The sequence below is a fragment of the Podarcis muralis genome, chromosome 1 (genome assembly GCF_964188315.1).
Source record: "Podarcis muralis chromosome 1, rPodMur119.hap1.1, whole genome shotgun sequence".
Lineage (NCBI taxonomy): Eukaryota > Metazoa > Chordata > Lepidosauria > Squamata > Lacertidae > Podarcis > Podarcis muralis.
The window spans coordinates 98,041,855-98,065,859 of record NC_135655.1 but is presented as its reverse complement, the minus strand read 5'-3'; the positions used below and the strand labels follow the sequence as shown (position 1 = coordinate 98,065,859).

At 40.2% G+C, this 24,005-nt stretch overlaps 1 protein-coding gene across 6 annotated transcripts in view; it reads left to right on the top strand.

Moving 5' to 3' along the window:
- LRP1B (LDL receptor related protein 1B) overlaps positions 1-24,005 on the top strand; it is a 754,317-nt gene that overhangs the window by 576,411 nt on the left and 153,901 nt on the right. For all 6 annotated transcript variants that reach the window (XM_028745157.2, XM_028745183.2, XM_028745175.2 and 3 more), the window contains 9 exons: positions 5,059-5,241; positions 10,434-10,634; positions 11,548-11,793; positions 13,681-13,878; positions 15,984-16,188; positions 17,529-17,693; positions 19,718-19,962; positions 21,885-22,016; positions 23,116-23,343. In XM_028745157.2, the coding sequence (XP_028600990.2) occupies positions 5,059-5,241; positions 10,434-10,634; positions 11,548-11,793; positions 13,681-13,878; positions 15,984-16,188; positions 17,529-17,693; positions 19,718-19,962; positions 21,885-22,016; positions 23,116-23,343 (1,803 nt within the window). The remainder of the gene's footprint in view (positions 1-5,058; positions 5,242-10,433; positions 10,635-11,547; positions 11,794-13,680; positions 13,879-15,983; positions 16,189-17,528; positions 17,694-19,717; positions 19,963-21,884; positions 22,017-23,115; positions 23,344-24,005) is intronic.

Genomic DNA, 24,005 nt, shown 5'->3' with positions numbered 1-24,005 from the left:
ATCCTCGCGGATTTCCCTTATCCTGATGCTTTTAGCACAAAAGAATTAATATTTAAGCATTAAAAGCAACATGAATTATTTATAAATAATTGTGCTTACCCACAGGCTACATTTTAGCTTGAGGCCAAGCTGTCTCTGAGAATGTGATTTTAAATACTATACTTAAAATCTGGTTTGCAGCTCTTTATAAAATCCAGTTTGCCCTTTATGCAGACATTCTGTTTGCACTGAATTATGTTGCTCTTTTAAGTATAGGAAAGATGTCATGAATACTGGGGAAAGACTAGAAACCCAAGTAGCTGCTGGCTGAAGAAAATCCTGAGGCGCTGTTGAGTAGACTCCATTTATTTCATTTTAATTGATTATTAATAACTAAAAATGTAATTTCCCTACTTTCCATTTCACATTGAATTGCTAAAACAGGGATTGGGAATCTGTGGCCCTCCAGATCCCCCAAATTATTGGACTACAACTCCCATGAACCCTGTCTGTTGGCCATAGTCGCTGTGGCTGACAGGAGCTGGAGCCCGCCAACATCTGAAGGGCATCTCTGTTTCTCCTCCCCATTTCCCTCCGAAGTGTATTGTCCTTTAAGCTTGTAAGACAGGATCGCCATATCCCATTTTCTCTTTTTAATTTACAAAAGCCACCCTGCTTGTGCCCTTCCCCAAGGCATCTTCTTGGTCACTGTGAGATCAGAATGCTGGATTAGGTGGTCTTTGGCCTGGTCCAACAGGACTTCTTACACATACTTAGTTTGTGGCAGGGCTTCTCATTCTTTTTAAAAATTGTGTATGCTAGCCACTTTGGAAGACAATAATTGTCTGAAAAGCAAGATAAAAATAAAATAATAAAGTAGTGTTCCTGATTGGTCCAGGAGTTTCCCTTGCATGGAGGAGTCATTTGCTCATAACTCGGTGTGTGCATAGGGGCACTTCACATGATTGGCAAACATGCTGCCAGATATAAAAGCCAGGGCCAGTCAGTGTAGTCCTGTAACTTCAGTGTTTGAGAAGGTTCATGTGATTTCCCCCTCTCCCAAGATGAGTGCCAAGAACAATCATTGCAATCAATGGTCAGGCGAAAGATCCACTGAAATTAGACTGCTCTCAGCTGGACATAGAATATCATCAGGGACAAGGCTAAATAAATCTCATAACAGGACAGTTCAGATTGTGAGTGCCACAACAGATGAGATATTTTCAAATATCCCCACCAATTGCATCTCAGGTGTTGCTGGGATATGGAAAACAGCTTCCCCGAGTGGACTGTAGATGAATAGTGTCAAACTGAAGAAGGTGCTCATTTTAAGCATCTCTGCTCCACAACATTTAGGCAAAGCTTCATAAACAGTGTAAAAGTTGCCTGTGCTCTGTTCAAAAGGTATATTGTTCCCACACTTCCTATGTTCGTTCTATGAATAAGCCCTCTGAAACATTATTAAACAAGTGGAGGAAATTAATCTGGTGCTAAGAAAATCATTTCTCTTTGTAGCCCTGACTCTGATCTGCTGAAGGGGAAGCTGATGTTCATCTGGCAGAACTGGCCCAGAAACTTTTATGTTACACGTAACATAAAACTTTTATGTTATGTGGGTAATGTTGGGAGCTTTGTTCTGGATAGCAGGGAGGCCTCCTGAGATACCCAAGCAGGAGTAACAAAGGGAGAGGGTTTTTTGGATAAACCTTTTTTTTTAAGGCAGATCATAAGGCAAATTACTGAAGGCTTGTCCCAGAAGTGAGGAGTGAGATAAATGATGCAGTACAGATCAAATAATACTTGCACAGTGATGCATCAGTATCAAGTGGTGTGGTGGGGAAAGTGCTGAAATCTGACTTCTTTTACGATCTGCTGGAAACCTGTGACAAAAGAGTGAAAGTGGGGATCCTCTGTAGCAGCATAAATCCAAAGCAAAATGAAATTCTCGCTCAGTGACCATGACAAGGATTTCTGGGACATGAGGGCACAAGCAAGCAAGCAACCTAATAATTCAAGGAGTTGATCAGGAATAGTAAATGCCTGTTGGAAAGTGGGCAAATGTTCAGGAAAAAGGTGTAGTGTTTAACATATTTAGGAAAGGGGAAGCCATGGGCAAAGTGGAGGCCAACAGGGGCACTCCTAAGCAAAGAACAACAAAGACTGAAGAGTTCGGGCATCCAAATCTAGCTGCAGCCTCAGAAAAACAAAGGAAGGAAGATTTCCAGGTGAAACAAACTAGAGAGCAAATTGTCTGAGTTTGTAGGACACTTGGCTCTGCATCTTTGGCAGGTAGTGAGGTGGAGTGACAGTGCTTACCTGACCTTCTGACAGCTGAGTCATTGCTACTTATGAGGAGGGGAAAGGTAAGGCAGCAGGGAAGTCTGCATAATGCACCACTAACTCAAGCTGCTTCAGAAGCTGCCTTCCCAAGAAGAAAAGCGACTGCTCTTGATTGGTGTCACCAGGCTCCAAACAGGGCATTCTGTCAACAGCAGGAAAGTTGGCTGCTGTTGGAGACTGCTGAGTTAAGAGAAAATTGAGTGACTTAATTACAAATAGGCTGTAAGATGTGCTTGGATGTCTTTGCCAAGTGCAGTTCTGCATGCAGTTTACCACTTGTAAGTCCCACATAAATGAATGACTATGAATGGCTGGTCACTGGAATATTATTATGTGCTGGAAAGTTTGGAAATAAGCAACACATACACACTTAGGTTTTAGACTCCTGAAAACCCAAATATCATTATATGATAGAAACTAGTCAGTTTCATTATAATTTCAGCAAATATCCTCATAATTAGCTTTTTTCTCAGGGTAGCAGAATACATTCTTTATGCCTGAAAAGTCGGGGATGAATTTAAACATTTGAATTCCGTGTTGTGGAATATGATGTATGTAGTGCTAAGGACACTTCACTGTGAAGCCACAAGCACAGATTTCTCCCTGCTTTGAAACTCAATGATGTGATGACTTTGAGCAAGGGTTGCTTGAAATTACCTCAAAGTAACATCACAAAATAGCAGTATAAAACTTCAAAGAGAACTAGGAGCAATTACACTGGCAAACCTTGCAAAAGCTAGATTTATGGTACAAACATTTTTGTAAAACAACCATAGGTAGCCTTGAAGTTCTTTCAGTCTTTGAGTAAAATAAAGAAACAAGTTGCATCAGTGCAACAGTTTTCTGATCTTCTCAGCATCAATAGACTGCGTAAAGAAAATTAGTAACTGAAAAGGATGTCTCCAAGTTTAAAGAAAGCATGGGATTGTGACTATCACAGAGGAAGGAGGAGCAAGAATGAACTTAATTAAAATACACTTCTTTGTGGCAGAAGTATGAGACATGGTTCAGAGTAGTGGGAGGTGAAGGTCCCGTCAATCTACTAGTCTCTCCCTCCTTACAACTGGGGTGAAACCAGAATAAATGGTGTGTAAGCAAATAATACTTGACCAGCAGCTCCTATCCTGTTTCATCTCATTCTTGTTAATCCCACAGAGAACACAATCTGGTTAACAACAGAAGAGGGGTGAAGAATACATAAACCCATTCTAAGAAAAGAATGATAATAATTATATAGCCAGAAGTTGTTCCTTCAACTTGCCTCAAGTTGCTTATTTGGTCTTCAGAATGTATTGGATCTCTGAATAGTGTAGGGTGCTTGGGTACTCCCACCCACCATATTTCTATTACTCACTGGTCAGCTATACATCCATGTATCTCAGGATGTATCATCCATGTATCTTGTGGTCTCAGGATGGGTTGAATCATGTAGTCCTGCTCCACTGAATTTTGGCACCAAAACTCTAGGAAGTCAAAATTGCTTTCACAGTTCATTCTAATCCGCTGAAGGGAAACTAATTTTTTTTAAAAGCCCACTTCACTGAATCTGAGATCTTTAGGAAATGAGAGGGGTGTAGCACAACCCCCATTTGCATCTCACCTCGGTATCCAGCAAAGGACAGATGCAGTTGTGTTTGTTTATTTGCAGTTAATGGAGACATGTGGACTATTGGGAAATCCATTCCACTTAACAGTGGGGAGGAGTTGTGGTGGACCACGTGGCCACCAACTCCCCTATGGGGATGGGGGACTGAGTCCCGTGTCACTTGGAGGCTCCCTGCCACGCCATCACACAGCCAGCCAATCTGCCTGCTTCTTCAAACTTCCACCTGCCCTCCCTAATTTACAGGTTTCATCATTGGCCTTGCTATGGACCGCGGTTGGTCACCGTTGAGGGCCTGGTAGGAATTTTTCCACTTGGCAGATTGGCATGGTTTTTGCCTACCTCGTAGCAATCATCACAACTTTGTAAGGTTTGGTGGTTAGGCATTGGTTGATCTTATGATGGGGGAGGGGAGGTGTAGCCATCACCTGCCCCTCCAAGCTTAAGGGTAATCTGTTAAAAGAATCCGGGGGTGTGGCTCTCATCCGAAGCCTGGCTCGGGGACTAGAGCCATGACACGACCCCGACAGGAACACCAGGGGGAGCTCGAGTTGGTATGCATTGACGGGGCTCCCCCTATCAATGGTTGACCCTTATCAGACTCCCTGCATGACGGGCAGGAGTCAGATATAGTCGGGTCAACTCCAATGCCTAAGCCAATACCGCTCACATTCTGTAACCAATAAAGTTGTGACCAAACTTTGCCCAATAATATTAACCTAATATCCGTGTCCTTGTGTCTCATTCATTGAGGAGGGGGTGGTTTTGGGGTCTCAACATACAATTTGCTGACATTGATCATGTATAGAGCAGATTTCAGGCACTAGTGGGAGGAGAATCTACTTCTTTCTTTGCTTGTGCTCAGCTGCCCTGCATAAACATATGGAAGATCAGAGAGGAGTTGCTGATATACATTAAATACATAGATGATAGATAGATAGATAGATAGATAGATAGATAGATAGATAGATGATAGATAGATAGATAGATAGATAGATAGATAGATAGATAGATAGATAGGTATAGATAGATAGATTTGGCATAGCATCTCCAGTGAAGTGTCTGTGTTAGAACAGGTTTCTCACAGAGACATTTGTCATCTTGATCATCTATTTGTATTATTATTATCATCTTAGAAACAGCCTCTCTTGGAGGATGTAATGGGAAAGAATTTCAGTGCCACCCGGATGGAAACTGTATTCCTGACTTATGGCGCTGTGATGGAGAAAAGGACTGTGAGGATGGCAGCGATGAAAAGTTCTGTAATGGAACCATACGCCCATGTGACGCTAAAACAAAATTTTCCTGCAAGACCACAGGTACAAAAAAATTGTTTGATTAAGAGTAAAGTAATATTTGTTTATTTGAAAGCAATATACCAATTTTATATTGCCAAAACCAGAGATAATTTTTGGCTCTGCCAGTATAAAAATGGTCATGTTTCTCTTTAATGCTACTATTTGCTTTTCGCTTAAAGTTGGAGTCAGATCTGGAGAACTACTGGCCATACCAACATTGGAGCTGCCAGGGTTACGGAGGGTTCTGTGTTGGCAGGGACACTGGATCCAAAATCTTTCTGAAGTTTGGAAGGGAGGTCTGATACTATCCTGTGGCCCATGGGACAAGCTCCCAGGGATTGCATGACTAAAAGCTACATTACTGCTTGAAATATTTTCTTTTTTATTATCTTAGTAGACCTTGTTCATCCACAGTGAGTGTCACTCCCCGTGAGCAGAAATGCTGATATATACACACAGTTATGCTCTGTTCTTTTATAAATTACAATGACCTCCCTCATTTAAAATTATTTCTGGAGTTTTGTTTGATGTGGTTTTATCTATTTCATTGTATTATTTCAATGTAAAACACTCCAGATGCAATCGGCAAAGAGTGCTATTAAATAAGAAATATAGCATAATGTAAATATTTCAAAACGATTGAAAGCTTTGCAGGTAGAAGCTGCGTGTATGTAACAGCTATAAAAGCAAAGAATGAATTACTATAGGGCACTTATTTAGAGAATAATACAGAATAAAACAATGTCTAGGAGAAAAAACTTTTTTTTTTCATAAATACATTCAAATTGAAATAAGTATCAAAACATGCATAACAATAAAAGTTTAATTGTAGGCCTTTTCCTAGGTAGTGTAATAAAGATTAATGTGCTCACATATGCATTTTGTTTTAGATAATAGCAAGTGTCTAGCCTATCAGAGTGTAGGAAGAATATTCTATTATAGATTATTTTCTTTTCATTAAGGTGAAAAGAAGTCTAAACATATCTATTATGTGGTCACAAACCTGAACAAAATTAAATCAACCATACAACTAAAATATCACAACATGCAAAGTACATTAAAATGGGTTGTACTACATATATGCTATATGATGTCAGGAATACTTAACACATGTCTAAAATAAGCTATACAACATGATACCTTTAACTTACATATTTTAAGGTAAGTTTGTTTGTTTTTTAAAAAAAAGAACTTAAAAATTGTAACAGCAGCTGCTTTAATCAATGGATATTTGTGTTTTTATAGCCAGAAGGAAATATCCATCCACAATCTCTGTTAATAATCTGTTCAGACCTGTCAAAAGTTAGACCAGATACCATTCGGAAGTCCTGCCTGGAAATTTTGAGAGAGTAGGGGTCACCAATGTCATTTTTGTCATCTTTATATAAATTATAGGGGGAAAGTGAAAAAGAAGTCAAGGAAGTAGACTTATTCTAAAAGTGTATATATCTATAAAACAAAATTGAGGCAGTGTGTTATTATGGAAGCAAACTCAATTTACTTTGGGTTATTTCCAATTTACTTGGCATCAGTGGCTTCCATTAGCTCTCTGTTGGCCTAGACTGGGCAATTAAATAAAAACCTCATGTTGGGCCAACAAGGCAACAGACTTGAAGAGAACAGAGGAGATAATACGAACAACTTTGAAAAATTAACAATTGTGAGATGTTGGATGAGACCTGTGAATATTGGGGGGGGGGGATTAAACAAGGGGAAAAAATGAGGAGAGGGATGTAGCAGGGAAAGTTGAATGTAATCCTCTTAGAAATAGAAAATATGGGGCCTGTTGGCAGCTATAAAAGTTGGTGAGAGACAACAGCTGCTGTTCATTTGCAGATCTGGGGAACTTTTCTGCCACTGAGTAGGGATGGGGAGGAATTCATACTTCCCAGAACAACACCTGAAGCAAAACACAGCTAGCTTTCAAAATACACACTTCTCTGAATTTTATGATGCATTTCTCCAACAAAAAAGTGTGTATTTGGGGAAAGTGTGCATAAGATTGCATATATTAATGAAAACAATATACCAAAATGCATTTTATTATGGAAATGTTCTCACAAAAATGTGTATATTCCGGAAAATTGTGTACAAAGGTGTGTATATTACACTAAAATGCTTTTATGTTAAAAATATATGTTGCAAACTGATATGGAAATTGATGAACAGAAAAATAGGAAGCTAAGAGAAACTGAAATGGAAAGATTAGGCTCTCCAGAAGTGCCAACTTAAGTAGAAGATTGAGGGGGTGAGGATGCACACATGATGTATGTGTGAAACAGTGATGCTAGGAGCTAGAGAGTGGAGCCAAATGAGGCATCAGCGTGGTGTCAGTGGCTGGCAACTCTTCCTCTCTGGTGCCCAGTCTCCTCCTCCTACCATTGCCACTGGCCCAGGGCCGCCTCTGTGACCTCCCCCCTCCCAAAAAACATTTTATCGGGGAGGCCTATGGTGCCAAATTCACAGACGGGTGGTTTTGTATTAAGGGAATGTTACGTATTTTTCTGGAATATAATCATCATGGCCCAGCTTAGGATGTAGATGTAGATATACCCAAGAAAGGTCCCCCTAACTCAGGGATGGGGAACCAATGGCTCTTCAGAAATTGTTGAACTCAAGCTCCCTCGGTAACATGGTGAAGGGTTATGGGCATTTGAGTGTAGTAACAGCTTGAAAACCACAGGTTCCCCATTGCTGCCCTAGCTCAATAAAGACTTGCACATGCAAATTTATGCTGCACACACGGTTTCTGCAACATGATGCAGGAACTGGGGCTAGAAGTTTATAGCCCCTACAAGAAAGAGCACATACATATCAGCTGTTTAGGAGGGTTCCTTCCCCCTATACTTTCTTTCTGTTAAATAACTTATAGGTATAATTACTACAAGAGATAGAGGAGAAACGCACCCATCCGCCAAATTGCACTTCTCTCAGTTTTGCAGTGCAGTTCTCCAACCATGCAATGAAAAAAATGCATATAGCAAGGTAAAATGAGCATATAAATGCATATATTAGTGAAAATGGCACACAAAGATGCTTAATAATATTAGGGGAAATTGATTGAAAAAGTCTGTATAGTAGTCAAAACTGCATTTTTGTGTGTTGAGAGAAATTAGCACTAAAATGCTGATGAGTTCTCATGAGGATTTTTTAAAAAAACACACACACACACAAATTGCCGTGGAAATGTAAGAACTGAATTTAAGAAACAGAGAACCGAAATCAACCTATTTGTCCATCCCTAATTACTTATCTGACAGACCTGCACATTTGCAGTTGAATAAGGGCCGATAGTACTATACTCAGAGCATCAGGCATGGATCAGCTAATGGGAATGATGTAGACAACATGAGAAAAGGAAAAGGAAAATTACAGAAGTGCTTAAATTAATGGAGGCAAAGTGGTAGGATTTTGGATAATTATTTTCATATGAAATGGAATCTGTCCAATGTTGGAATAGGTTTTTTTAGCACCATGAAATATATCATTAAGTTTTTTTGAGTTTATGATTGTATATTACTGTAGCTCCTCGGTTTTCAAACGTCTCCGTTGACGAACGTTTCAGAACCCGAACAATGAAAAGCCGGAAGTAAATGCTTCTGTTTTCAAACGCTCCTCGGAAGTTGAACAGCTTCCACTTTGTGTTTTTCAGTTTTCTCAGTTGAATTTACAGATAGCTATTTGCGCCTCAGTTTTCAAATGTTTCAGAACACAAACGGTCTTCCGGAATAGAATATATTCAAGAACCAAGGTACCACTGTATTAGTTAGCAGTAAGTGCAGTTGTATACTATGTACTATGTCAGTCAATATTATTAAATTAATTATACCTTACAGGCTATGTGTTAAAGCTGGGAGATTGTTAGAGTCATTGGAGCAAAGTTACCTGTCATGGATGGCTAGAATTTCTGCTTTGGGGGTCCTGTTTTCCCAGTTTTTTATTTACTGTCCTTTTACTATTAGTACCTACAAGATAGTTAAACTCATAGCAAAAGGATTTTCATGAATAGCATGTGAAGAAAGCATGGATACAGGCAGAGAAATGGGCACATGTGCAGTTACAACAACAGGACACATGCAATTGCCTTGAGTTTCTTGGCTACAGCTTGTGGTCAGTGTGGAGAGAGCTTAACCATGATCCTGGGTTCAGACCATACTCCAAGCCAATCCTTGGCCTAGCTCAGCATGATAGAGGAGTAAGGCAGATTGAAGCAATGGCAAAGCCGCTGTAAGAACCCCTCCAAGAGTCCACATGTTGACATAGTAAGCCATAGTGTAATGGTGTCTCTGTTTGTATAGAGCTTCACTAACGCCAAACAGCAGATTCCCCAGTGCCACTGTTCATGTTTGAGATACAGCTAACTACAAAATGATCACGGAAGGGCGATTAAAACAAAATCAGGGCTTCGGCAGTTCAATTGACTTGAAATAAATTTAGGAGCGTAATAACTCTCAATATTTGCCTTTAATGTCAATAATTCAGATTTATATTTTAATATTCCTTAAACAAAAATGGCAGTTCAGGAAATAAAAGAAAAAATAGCAAAGGCTGAAGGCAGAAAATGTCACCTGAATAAGCATATCCCTATAGGGACTTTCTGCACTTGATACCAGATATTGTGGTAACTTTTTGAAAAATGGCAACCCTATTTGAGAGTGTCTCAGAGATATGAAGCTGGTTATAAGTATTCTATCTAAACAAATAACTGATCATAGATTACCCCTTTTTTATTTTTGATTGTTCAAAAATTATTATCCTTCACAAATTTGTTTCAGATTCATCTTGGATTGGGGGTGGGCGGGGTGTGTGTGGATACTTTGTTACCACTTCTATTCTTATTCAGAATTCTGTTTTTACCTAGTCACATTGCAAAGTGTAACTGTTCCCATAAAATTTTCCCCTCCTTTGCATTTAAAAATGCACTAAAGAGGAAGAGGAACAAAGCTCATGTTTTTAATAACACTGTGCGCACACACACACATTTTCTCTATATACTCTCCTCGGACAGATAAAATGTTGAATTACTTCCGTGCACTTTTGTTCCATCAAAGGCTTTTTAAATTTGACATTGAGGCAGGAAATGGCTGTTCTCAACTTTGTTGTAGGTGTTATTTTAAAATACAAGGCAAAGTTTTTCCGAACATTTTTGTTCAGAATATTTTCCTGCATTTGCTTTTGGTCTGATTCTGTGTGTTTATTTTTCTCTTTTCAAGGGAGATGCATTAGCAAAGCATGGCTGTGTGATGGGGACATTGACTGTGAGGATCGCTCTGATGAAGATCATTGTGAAGGGTATATGTGCGGACCACCAAAATACCCCTGTGCAAATGAAACTTCCATCTGCCTACAGCCGGAGAAGCTCTGCAATGGGATAAGAGATTGCCCGGATGGATCTGATGAAGATGTCCTTTGTGGTACTTCATGCTCTTTCCTATATTAAAAAGTTCCCTTTATCAGATTTATCGTGTATACTTGCATCTGCCCTTTGGAAACATTAATATTGTGAAAGCTTTGTGTATTATCACTTGAGCTTTTCATTATCCCTTTCCTTGTTACACTTGAAATTGCACAACATTTCACTGAAATGGATCTGCACAATTTTCGTTTTCCCAGTTCTAGATGATTGTAGCAGACTTCCAAACTCTGCATTCAGTGATAATTTTCACACTGTCAAAGTGATACAGTGAAGGGATTAGAGAGGCAAATCCTGCCATGACCTATGCATGTTCTCTAGACCATTTGTGATCCCTACCATTGTAGACAACCATTTGGAGGCTAGGCTTTTTGCACTGTGATGTTGCACTTGGTCCTATTGTATTCATTTTATTCTGACCTAGAATGGCACCCAATGTACCTTTTACAGTGGTACCTTGGGTTACAAACACCTCAGGTTACAAACACCTCAGGTTACTAACACTTCAGGTTACAGACTCCGCTAACCTAGAAGTAGTACCTCAGGTTAAGAACTTTGCTTCAGGATGTGAACAGAAATCATGCGGCACAGCGGGAGGCCCCTTAGCTAAAGTGATAACTCAGGTTAAGAACTGTTTCAGGTTAAGAACGGACCTTTGGAACGAATTAAGTTTGTAACCAGAGGTACCACTGTATAAGCAAAAATCCTTATGTGTAGTAACATACTCCACTTTTCCTTCCAACACTAATAAAAGATGCAGTGAAATTTATTTATACTGATTCCTGAGAAGTTCTATACATTAATTTTCTCTAGTCTCAATCCAGTACAATTTACTACAGATCTGGTAGCCTTCTTTTAGTCTGCATTTTATGTCTGAAAAACACCAACTTCTGTTTTGTTTTCTTCAATTGCAGATGAATGCTTGCTTAACAATGGCGGTTGCAGCCACCAGTGCTCAATAGTTCCTGGAGGTAGAATTGTGTGTTCATGCTCACCAGGATTGTACCTGAGCTCAGACAATAAAACCTGTGAATTCATAGATTATTGTGCCAAACACCAGAAGTGCAGCCAAGTGTGTGAACAGCATAAAAATACCGTTAAGTGCTCCTGTTATGAAGGTTGGAAGCTCAATAAAGATGGAGAAAGCTGTGCTAATATCGGTAAGTTGACATTTACAGACTATTCACTACTGTAGAGCTCCATTTATGAAAATATAGGGGAACCAAAATAAGGCCTATTCACTTTGGAGAAGCAGTATGAGTCACTGGTTGTTTCATCTTTAACTCTTAAACACCTAGATTAAAAGGGTTTTGAACGTTTATTCACAAATTGTAGAGATTTACAAATTGCCATTCAATTAACAAAGCTTGACATACAGATCTGATTATTTATACTTGTATTTTTCACATGGGGGGACATCCATAGTGTATAGTCTGGGGATTATATAATCTTTCTTCTGACCACTGTGGGAGTAACTGCCCTTTTGAGTAGTAATGAGCGGAACACTGGAGTAACATAGTCGGTCTACCTCCTTTTAACATTTATAAACTTTCTCTTTTTTTTACAAAATAAAACAGAATTCTTTACAACTCTTATAACAGCACACCCTCTTTTACAGACTGCAAGCAACATCTACCCTGAGACATCCATACATGATTAAGCCAACAGTTCCTTTGGCCTAGATTACACCAAAGAACCCCATATATTTACATCTGTACTGAGGAAAGGGGTTTATGATTCACAACTTCAGGGCTAGTGTTGGGGGTTTGAAGCTGCTGCCATTAGGCATCTAACACTGTAATATACTGTACATATAATTCATCTCCAATTTTCCTCTCATTCCAAATGGATGTTGAATTTAGATGGGTGATTACTTACAAATAAAAGTAATACAATTTTTATTTATCCTATTTTGTTCTCCTGTTTTTTGGTAAACCTGGGTAAGGTTGTTGCTGAGCCTGAAGATATGTTGACATATATGAAGTTTCTGGAACACTATTTCCATTCTGCCTAGAGTCTTGAACAGAAGTTTGCCTGTTAGTAGCAGGGGATGCACCACAGCATTTTGCTGTGGCTCCCCACTGTTGTTGTTGCTTGCTATTTTTACTTTTTTTCTATAAAGAGAAATCAAGTGTTGTAAAGAATCCCCATTTGTTCATTGTATGTGTGTGTCGGTTTGTCGGTGAAATGAACCCACCCATGGATAAGGTCGTGTTTTCTGCATACGTGTATACCCAAGTTATGCAGAAGTCTCTGACTAATGAGCTTATGTGTTAGTTCATAAAATGAAAATAAGCAAGCACTGAACATGCTTAGTAGCCTCCAGGAAACATGGGATGTTGAAGGTGTAAATTATGGGAAGAGGAGAGAAGGAAAAGGTGTGAAATGAGCCCTAGACATCTGGAGGTAGTGGGATAGAATGGATAAGTGCCATGAAGTGCTTTCTAAAAACTCATCTGCAAATGCAGTGAAGTTGCAGGAGGATAAAAGGACATGTTTTTCCTTTCCCACAATAGAAGAATTGCCCCACACTTTCTACTATAAATCAATCAAGTGCTCAGTCCTTCAGGGCTAGATAGCAAAGCACAGGGGAAGGTTCTTGAGAGAGCAAAATGAAAACTGTATTGCTTCCTTCCCTTGTCTTGAGGTGGTGGATTGCTCTGCCAGGCTGCACTTCTTACATGAGAGAAAGCACAATTGGTCACAGTTGGTTTTACTTTTGAGTAGACATGTACAGGGTTCTGCTGTGAATATTTCTGAGCTGTCACCAATGATAAATTTCTGCTACTGGAACTTCAGACCACAGTTAGATTGTTGAATCTAATTTTCATTTTTGCAGTGTCAGATCAATATTGTTGTAGCTGAATAAAGGTTAGATTTAAGTGGCAATGTGTATTTTAGAAAAAAATACTACAAGAAATATAATGCATAAGTATTTTACGGTTATAATATTCTGTCAGAGTTAGTCTAATGAATGCCTTTTTATTACTGTCACCATAATGATGTAATCATTATATTTTATACAAATAATACTTTTGTATTCCCAGATCCATTTGAAGCTTTCATAATTTTCTCTATTCGGCATGAGATCAGAAGGATCGATCTACAGAAACGGGATTACAGCCTGTTAGTTCCTGGTTTGAGAAATACAATAGCACTTGATTTTCACTTCAATCAGAGCTTACTGTACTGGACAGATGTGGTTGAAGATAAAATTTACAGAGGCAAGCTTTCTGAAACTGGAGGTATGAAATGAAGTTTTATTTATTTTTAATGAAGAATTCTTTATTTTTAATGATCTTGGGAAAAGCCAACTGGAGAAAACTGGTGAAATTATGTTGAATCCATGAAATTCTGGGGAAATTATTTCTCCCACATGCTATTACAGAATACAGTCCAAAATGGCTCTTATAATGTGATACTATTTCCCCCTTGTTTAACGTTCTCCAAACTTTTTTGATTGTCACCTTTTGCTTGCGGTACTAGTGGGGTAGGAAACCTGAAAAAAACCTCAGCTGGCAGCCAATGTGCCCCTTTGTTTTCAGACAGTACATGGGTAAACGAGTCTAAAAAGCCTGAGACACAAATTTTCACGGCCCTCTAATGGTTATGGTGGCTCATTTTACCAGAAGTAATGTAGTTAGCATAAACTCTGGAAGTGTATACCCTCAATTCTGACCAAACTAAGCTTCCTAGGCAAACTTGAACATCTATGTTTAGGGGCAGTATGCCATTGAATACAGTTTACTGAGAGGCAGTAGTGAGGGAGAACTATTATAAGACCCTCATATAAGCTCACCTGGTTGCTGTGGAAAACAGGGTTCTGGACTAGATGGATCCAGTAGGGTTATTAGTATGGTTGTTGTGTTAAACATAATACACCTCAAGCCTAGAATATGGAGCTGTTCAGAAAGTGGTTCTCAGAATATGGGGAGGTCCCACCGGGGGGCACAATACACTTACAAAGGACATGACGTTTTTGAGAAAGAGACCATTTGGAAGTAGGCAGAATGTCAGACTCTTCCCTGCCAGACTGCAGAGGCTGCAAGCCTATATTCACTTACCTGGGTGTAAGTTTCATTGAGCTCAAAGGGAACTGCTTCTGAGTAGGCATACACAGGATTCCTCTGTATCCAAATACATGCATTTTGTGGCCTTTTGAAATGTGCATTATGGATACATTACAGCACATACAATGGGCTTCTTTCTGAGTAAATAGGTTTACTCAGATTGCTTTATTTCAGGCTCCATATCTACTGTTAGTTTCAATTAACACACGGGAGCGTCTGCTCCCAGCATTTCTTCTTTCTCCTCTGGAAGGAAAGCCTACCACCAGTAGAATGAATGATGCAATTGATATGATTTATGGTTTTTTTAAACACACACACACACACACACAAATTTCCACAGGCCGAAATCCTGCATGCTGCTTGCACAGAGAACAGAGTGTGAAGTTTTTCCCGTAGGGCTCTAGTATAACCTCCCCTCTCCCACCAGGCCCCTGCACGTGTCTCCACTCCTGCTTCTGCTGGGAGTAGCCTGCACACCATGGGCCTGGGGAAGAGCAGGCTCCAAATGCTTGAAGGTAAGATGGGGGAGGGTCTCAGCTGCAAGTGCAAATGGCCTTGTTGAGTCACATGATGGCTTTCAGAATAGTACTGTAGAAGGCTCATGAACAGAGGCGACAGGTGGGGGCGGGGAGAGGACACATGAACTCCATCCATACCATGTTCTCCATGCACACAGTGTGCAGGATTGTGGCCAAATTCTGCTCAGCCTTAATAGTTGACACTGTGCCACCCTTGCTACGATGCACGCCCAAAATGTATTATATAGTAAGAAAATAATATTAGTAAATCCTAATAGTTTCCGTGTCATACTGTGCCTAGTGTGGTAATTTGCATATTAGAGGATGGATCATGATAATTCCTGTTCCACAGTAAGTGTCTCACAGTGCAATCCTATACATGTCTACTGAGAAATAAGCGTCACTGAATTCAGTGGGACTTGCTCCCAGTAATGTGTATATTGGGTTACACACATTACTGGGAGCAAGTCCCACTGACACAAGACAATTTTTTTTAAAAAAAGGTAAACGTTGTTGCAAAGATAGCTCACCATTCTGAAATTAGTAAACTTCTCAGTTTTCTCCATAATTGCAAAGTTGTGAATGGGCTACATGTGGCATAAACCTACTATTTTATAATGTTTTAAGGTACTATATTTTAATTTTTCTAATGTTTTACAGTATCATTATTTTAAAAGTAGCTCTTCTGTTGCAGTGTCTACTTTGTGCAAGTTTAAACTTAATGTGTTAATCATTTTAAGAACTCTTCTAATATTTTCACAGGGGTAAGCTCCATTGAAGTAGTGGTCCAGCATGGCTTAGCTACCCCTGAAGGTCTTACTGTTGACTGGATTGCTGGAAATATATACTGGATAGACAGCAATTTGGACCAAATTGAAGTTGCTAAATTAGATGGCACACTGAGGACAACATTAATAGCAGGTGCCATGGAACATCCTAGGGCTATTGCTTTGGATCCTAGATATGGGTAATTAAATGTATTTGTAATGATTATTTACAAAGAAACTTTGCAAATGTTTTTCAGAGGTACTGTGAGATGTTTTTCATTTGTCCTTAGCACTCGTAATTTTGACCCTACTATGAAACAAGTTATGTGGGGATGATAATAATAATGTTAATAATAATAATGTTAATAATTTATAATAATGTTGATAATAATGTTAATAAAACTAATACACACATTCATTTTCATTTCCCATGTTTCTACAGGTGGTAGTGGTGTACTGTCAGAGCAACATGTTAATTAAATCAAGTAGGATATTTAAGGAGGAAAATTAAATAGTATAATTGCCAAAAGAGCCTGTGTAATAGACTTTATCAGCTATATATTGTTCCCCCATCATCCCATTTTCTCAATGACACAAATTGCAAGGATTGCTTCATACCAGTTTAACGTATCTGAAGGCAGAGCAGCCATGTTCCCTTACATTTGGGGAAATGGGCAGTTAATTCCCAAGTTGAACCTCTTTCACAATCAGACATACCCTTTATAGATTTAGAGCATGATCATTACTTTCTACCACTTCTCAAATGTGTTGCAATTATACGTCCAAATGCAATCAAATGCCCATAGCCTATCAGGTCTACATCCAATTAGCATTGATTATGCCTTAACATTACTCGCACTTATCTTGACACTGGAATGTAAAGCACCTGTCTCAAAATTCTATCCGTATGCAATATTAGAAGAGGGAATAAGGGCATACTGGGGGGGGGGGGGAATCAGGCTGAATGAAAATGTATCTATGCCTTCCAGTCCTTTCTGGCACACTCCTTATTTTGCTTCCCTATCGTAAATGACAAGGACATGCTGGTGGCAAGGAGGGACTGAGATATTGTTTTGAGCATGTGTCACAGCTACTGAGGCCATAGGAAATAGGGTAGAATTGGGTTTCTAATATAAATGGGCTATTTGTTCAACTTCATAGAATCACAGAATTGTAGAGTTGGAAGGGACCACGCGAGTCATCGGGTCCAACCTCCTACAATGCAGGAATCTTTTCCCAACGTGGAGCTCAGACCCATGAACCTGAGATTAGGAGCCTCATGCTCTGTTGACTGACCTACCATGAGAATAGTTTCATTTCCTTTCAGAATAGTTTCATTGTGTTAGAAGGTTATGGAACTCCATGATTAAAACTTTATAGCTGTTTTGGGAATGTCAAAAATGTATTCTATTTAGAATAACTAGCTCAGATTTGCTAATATGATCGTATTAAAAAGCAAAACAAAAAACACCTGTATATGTTATTTGTTTAATATTTTAGTGTAAATTTTGTTTTCTTTCTCTATTTTTGCATCACTCAGAATTCTGTTTTGGACAGACTGGGATGCCAATTTTCCTCGCATTGAGTCAGCTTCCATGAGTGGAGCGGGAAGGAAGATAATATATAAAGACATGGATAGTGGAGCATGGCCTAATGGCCTTACCGTGGATCATTTTGAAAAACGAATAGTATGGACAGATGCCAGGTAACAATGTTCCCTGTGCTTTTTGTATGAGAAAAAGAAAAGTTACAGAGCTCCTTTTATTCTTTGTCTTCCCACCCCTGCAAGTAGGAATGAAGACACAAGAAGTGTTTGGGGATGAATGGGAACAGCCCTATTTATTTTTGCCAGATTCTCATCATAAGGAGACAGGTTGCGTGTGGAGGTCCCCAAGCCACCCCTCAAATAATTCACAAATCACACGTAATTTTGGCCACAACTTTATTAAAAATACATAATCAGTGAGTGGTTGCTTAGGCATTGGTTATGACTATCTGTCCTCCCACCTGGGACAGAACTGACTATCCAAACTCCCTCGGAAGCCAGTGAAGGGAAAACAATGTTGGGGATCAGTTGAGCTGAGCGACAGTCCCTCACCGCTCACCCAACCAGCTCCCCAAGGCTTGCCGGCCCTGGTCCCATTTCAGGGATTGGACGAAATCGTGGCAAGCCCCAGGATTCTTTTAATGGAATTCCCTTCCAGCACCATTGGAGGGGCAGGCACAGCCTATCCTGACCCCTCCACCACCAATTTTTATAACCAATGCCTAATCACAACCTTACAAGTTGTGACAAATTGCTAAGTAGTAGGCAAAAACCAAATGGCACCAGCCAATCAGCCAAATGGATAAAATTCCTACTAGGACCCTGCCCCAATGGCAGATGACCCCATGACAGGCATAGCAAGGTCAACTGGATCACAGGGTGGGCGGGTGGGTGATCCGATGCACTCTGCGAAAGAGAAAGCAAAAGCAGTGTGCCACCAATATTTAAAGCCTTTGGTCCCACCCACCCAATTTGCAACATGTAATTTGCCCAAGCAACCCAGTCAACCAATCGTTGCTTCAGGCAATAACCATTAACCTGCCTGGCAACAGAGGTTTGGCCTGGTAGACCCCCCTCCCCGCAACACGTGCTCTCATTTTAGGGAGAACACGCTTTAGCAACAAGCTAATAATCCTTCAGTTCAGGCCCCCTACACTTCATGTGAGAGCTGGGATTCTTCCTCTCCCACTCTCAACCTGGCATGAGTAAGTCCACTATGAGTCCAAGGACCAGATCAATCAGATGATCTATCTATGCATGTCTTCAGCTGTTCACTAAGCCATGTGCACAACAGACACCAGGCATTTCTATGGTGGCATAAAGTCAAGCCACTCATTGTGTTCAGACTCCCCAGAACCCAACAGTAGCTCCCCTTTCATATTACCTCTCTCAGGCAGCAGTGGGGCTGTGCTGTTTACAACCCCCACCAGCTGTTCTCTGTTGCATACCAAAACCAAAGAGGGGGAGGGGCTAAATGGTGGTGGGTGGTGTTATTTTTCTAGAAAAAAAGGAGCCGGAGCTCACCATAAGCTTCTCCCTTGTTCTCTTAGAATGGCAATGGTGCCCACCTGAACTCCTGTGAGCTCCAGCTGAAAAAGGCCCTGTTGGTGGGGCTGGTGTAATGTAAATGCATCGGAAGGAGCACAGAATTGGCCCCATTGACATTATTGCACTTCTCCAACCTCACTGCCTATACAACGCTTCCACTCACAGTCTCGATGAATTAATTAGAGGCACATCAGATAAAGAAGCTGCCTTTACCATGTCAGATTTCTTAGTCCAGGGTTGGGAACCATATTGCCTTCCAGATACTGCTAGATTAAACTTTCATCATCCCTAACTATAAACATTGCTGGCTGGGACTGAAGTGAGTTGATACCCAATGACATCTGGATGACTGCTGATTAGCCACTCACTCCTGCTTTAGTTCAGTATTGTGTACATTGACTGACAGCGGCTCTCTAAGGATTCAGGCAGCCCCCCACCCTGCCCACCCTCCCCAGTTGTTCCTGGAGATGCCAAGGATTGAATCACTGAGCTATGATACTTTCCCAAACATTTGAAATACATTCCTTTCATATTTGTTTAATTTTCCAGAATATAGTTTCAAGGTCATAACTGCACTAAGCCCAGTTTCAGAATTCTCTCACAATGGATTTCTGTTTGGGGGGGTTATCTTTCAGGTCAGATGCTATTTATTCCGCACTGTATGATGGAACTGACATGATAGAAATTATACGAGGACATGAATATCTTTCTCATCCCTTTGCTGTCTCTTTGTATGGGAGTGAAGTATATTGGACAGACTGGAGGACAAACACATTGTCGAAGGCCAACAAATGGACAGGTCAAAATGTTAGTGTGATACAAAAAACTAGTGCACAACCTTTTGATCTTCAAATCTATCACCCAAGTCGTCAACCACAAGGTAAATTAACACTTCTGAAAAAAGTGTCATAGTCTTTTTGTTCATAGTCAGATTCTATATTACATACCAGCAATATGAATGAATGTCTCTTAAAGGTAAAGGTAAAGGACCCCTGACAGTTAAGTCCAGTTGCAAACGACTCTGGGGTTGCGGCGCTCCTTTCGTTTTACTGGCCGAGGTAGCCGGCGTTTGTCCGCAGACAGTTTTTCTGGGTCATGTGGCCAGTATGACTAAGCTTTTTCTGGCGAAACCAGAGCAGCGCACAGAAATGCCATTTACCTTTCCACCTATTTATCTACATGCTTTCAAACTGCTAGGTTGGCAGGAGCTGGGACCGAGCAACAGGAGCTCACCCTGTCATGGGGATTCAAACCGCTGACCTTCCGATCGGCAAGTCCTAGGGTCAGTGGTTTAGACCACAGCGCCACCCGCAACCCCTGAATATCTCTTAGCTAATAGCTATTATTATTTATATGACTGACTTGTTAAATTAACATTATGAGAGTACCACTTCAAATGCTTTTTAATGCTTCCTGTTTTGTGCTGCTTATATAAATAAAAGGAGCATTTCTGAGCAGCATTATTGTTGGCTAAATGACATCTTAAAACTTTAGCAATATTAAGAGCACTAAAGAAATCATAAACATTGAGTTAACAGCCCTTTGCATCTGCTTCAGTGAAGTATTACCAGCAATCGGCTGGAAATGGGAGAGAGTGGTTAGATTTTTTTAGCCCCAGGTCAGAACCATAACAAATATTGTTTTAGGCTGTGTTGGTATATTGTATACGGCATTGACCTGGGAACCTTCTCATGTTGCCATTACTTTTAATAGATCAGTATGGAATGGGGGCAAATGTTAACAGCTACTTTTTCCTGTGGTTTATAAGGACTACGGCAGCAGGAACACCTCTTGTGATTTGAGGCAGGGGAAGGGATCACAAGTATCTGCTTCCCTTTTATAAGCCTCTGCTGTAAATAATTGCAGTTCAAAAAGGCATCTCTCAGCATGCCATCCAAATTACAAGTCTTCAGATTATAAAAATATATGTAGAATTATTTTGCATCTATACAGAAACAGATCACTTACCAGCAGTGCTCTTTTTCTAGAAAAGACATGCTGGAACTCACCACAAACACCTCCCTCGTTCTCTTTGAATGGTAATGACACCCATCTGAGAGGTGCTGGAACTGAATTCTAGAGAGTTCCGGCTTTTAAAAAGCCCTGCTTACTAGGGAGATAATTCTGAAGAGGTTATTCTGAAGCTTTGATGGCTTGAATCCAAAATTCCCATAAACAGAATGCAGTAGAGGAAAGGGATTTCCTATTTCTCATCCCTCTTACATCCCCCTTTGCCCCCTGCAAAGCTGTTCCAGGGGTTTGTGGGTGCTTCAGAGCAGCGTGGAGTCAATGTAGGGTTTTCAGGGGAAATTGGTGAAAACTGCTTAACTTTAGGGAGCCTCCACAGGATCTCAATGTCTTCCGACCCACGTGAGTGAGCACACAATTCAGAGCATAAGAAGAGCCTGCCAGATCAGGCTGGTGGCTCATCTAGTCCAACATTCTGTTCTCGCAGTAGCTATCCAGATGCTTATGCTGCAAGAAGGACCTAAGTGCAGCAGCATTCTCACAGAATTTTGTAGAGTTGGAAGGGACCCTGAGGGTCATCTAGACCAACCCCCTGCAATGCAGGAATCTCAACCGAAGCATCCATGATAGATAGCCATCCAACCACTGCTTAAAAACCTCCAGTGAAGAAGAGTCCATCAGTGGCGAACTATTACTATGGAGTAGATTTGTTTGCCATTCTCTTCCTCTCTCCTCTTCTAATATATTTTTCCCCCATTGTCAGCCATCATTGGTCTCGTGCAGAATACATATATATGTATGACTAGCATGTTCAGTTTACATTTTTAATTCTAGCTCCCAATCCTTGCGCTGCTAACAATGGCAGAGGTCCGTGCTCTCATATGTGCCTGATCAATCACAACAGAAGTGCTGCGTGTGCATGTCCTCATCTAATGAAGCTGTCAATAGACAGAAAAACATGCTATGGTAAGTTTCCCTCTCTCTCTCTCTCTCTCTCTCTCTCTCTCTCACACACACACACACACACACACACACACACCACACACACACACACACGTATATTCTCTATTAACTACTTAAATTTCAGAGTAGAGGACATGTTGTTCACTGATAACTTTGAGGGTAACTCTTGCCTCACGTGAACCAACAAGATGCCCAAATGTATTTGGCTTGTCAAGCTTTGATATTTATTACTTTAGCTTTTTTGTTGTGGATGTGTCTAGTACATTCACCGAACTTATCTCTGCAGAACAGGGAGGTTGGCAAGCAGAAAGGGCATCATCAGAAAATGATGAGGCAGGTAAAGTGCAGAATGAAAAAAAGTACTTAACAGTTTTTAATCTCAGTGTACTCATCTTCTGAAATGGTCTTGATATTACTTTCGGAGTCTTAAGAACTAGCTCAGAAAGCAGCTTCTAAGAAGAAATACTTAAAAACTATAGTGATGCATTATGATGCAAACACATTGGCAGGAACAGCATATTGATTTTGCTGGTGCATTTACACCGCATCAGCCTCACTGCTATCTCACACCTTCCCCATTATATCCTAGTAAGCCAGGCATAGGCAAACTTGGCCCTCCAGATGTTTTGGGACTACAGTTCCCATCATCCCTGACCACTGGTCTTGTTAGCTAGGGATCATGGGAGTTGTAATCCTAAAACATCTGGAGGGCCGAGTTTGCCTATGCCTGTAATAAGCCAATCTGATGCAGCTGATTGGAGGGCAGGTAAGCACCACCTCCCCAGCACACTGCCTGCTACTGCCATTTAGAATTACCAAATAATCTTATGTCTTTTAACATAACATCTGTCTGAACTACAGATACTTGGATTTTAAACGATTTCTTAGTTTTTTATCTGTTTAAAAACAAACATGGCTTTTTACTTATCATGGGACAATGACCAGATGAATGTGCTTACCTGCTTTGTACTAAATTATGTATGAATACCAGATTATTATAATATATAAATGTATAACTTAGATAATCATTAAAACAAAATACAGATTGTAATAATATTCCATTGATCTGCATCTAATAAACGGCATACATAATTTTTTACAGAAATGAAAAAATTTCTTCTTTATGCCAGACGTTCAGAAATAAGAGGTGTTGACATAGAGAACCCATACTTCAACTACATAACAGCCTTCACGGTTCCTGATATTGATGATGTAACAGTTGTGGATTTTGATGCAACAGAGGAGCGCTTATACTGGACTGATGTGAAAACGCAAACTATAAAACGGGCCTTCATTAATGGGACTGGTTTAGAAACTGTTATATCAAGAGGTAAACATATTTTAAATGCAACGTTGCAAGTCCAACTGGTGGACGGGGCTAACAAACTGAACTGTGAAGATCTGACAACACTTTTAATAGCAGCACTCTTATGCCTGAAAACATTTTGTTGTAATGTTTAATGTGCAAAACTAATCTTAGGTTATTTGGTACAATACAAGACACTTGTCAATTATTACATAATGCACATATCTGATCTAGTTTGAATCATTCAGCATCCTAAGACTATATTGAGAAATAATTTTTCAGGTTAGAAATGGTGTTGTTGAGTAACTGCGTTATAAGAGCAGGAAGGGCTGCAGATCACTGGTGGAGTATGTGCCCTGCACAGATAAGGCCTCAGATTAAATCTCCACATAGATTTGAGAATGACTCTTGACTGAAACCCTGGGAAACCGCTGCCAGTCAAGTGTAAATACTGAGCTGGATGGACCAATGGGTCTGATGCAGTGTCAAAGAGCATCCTGTGTTCCAAAGAGCATCCTGTGTTCCTCAAGAGCCCTGCTGGATGAGGCCAATGGTCTGTCTAGTCCAGCATCCTGTTCTTCCACCGGCCAAAGAGATGCTTACAGGAAGCCCACAAGCAGAACGTGAGCAATACACTAATCCCACTTGCGTCCCCAGCAACTGGTGTTCAGAGACATAACATACCG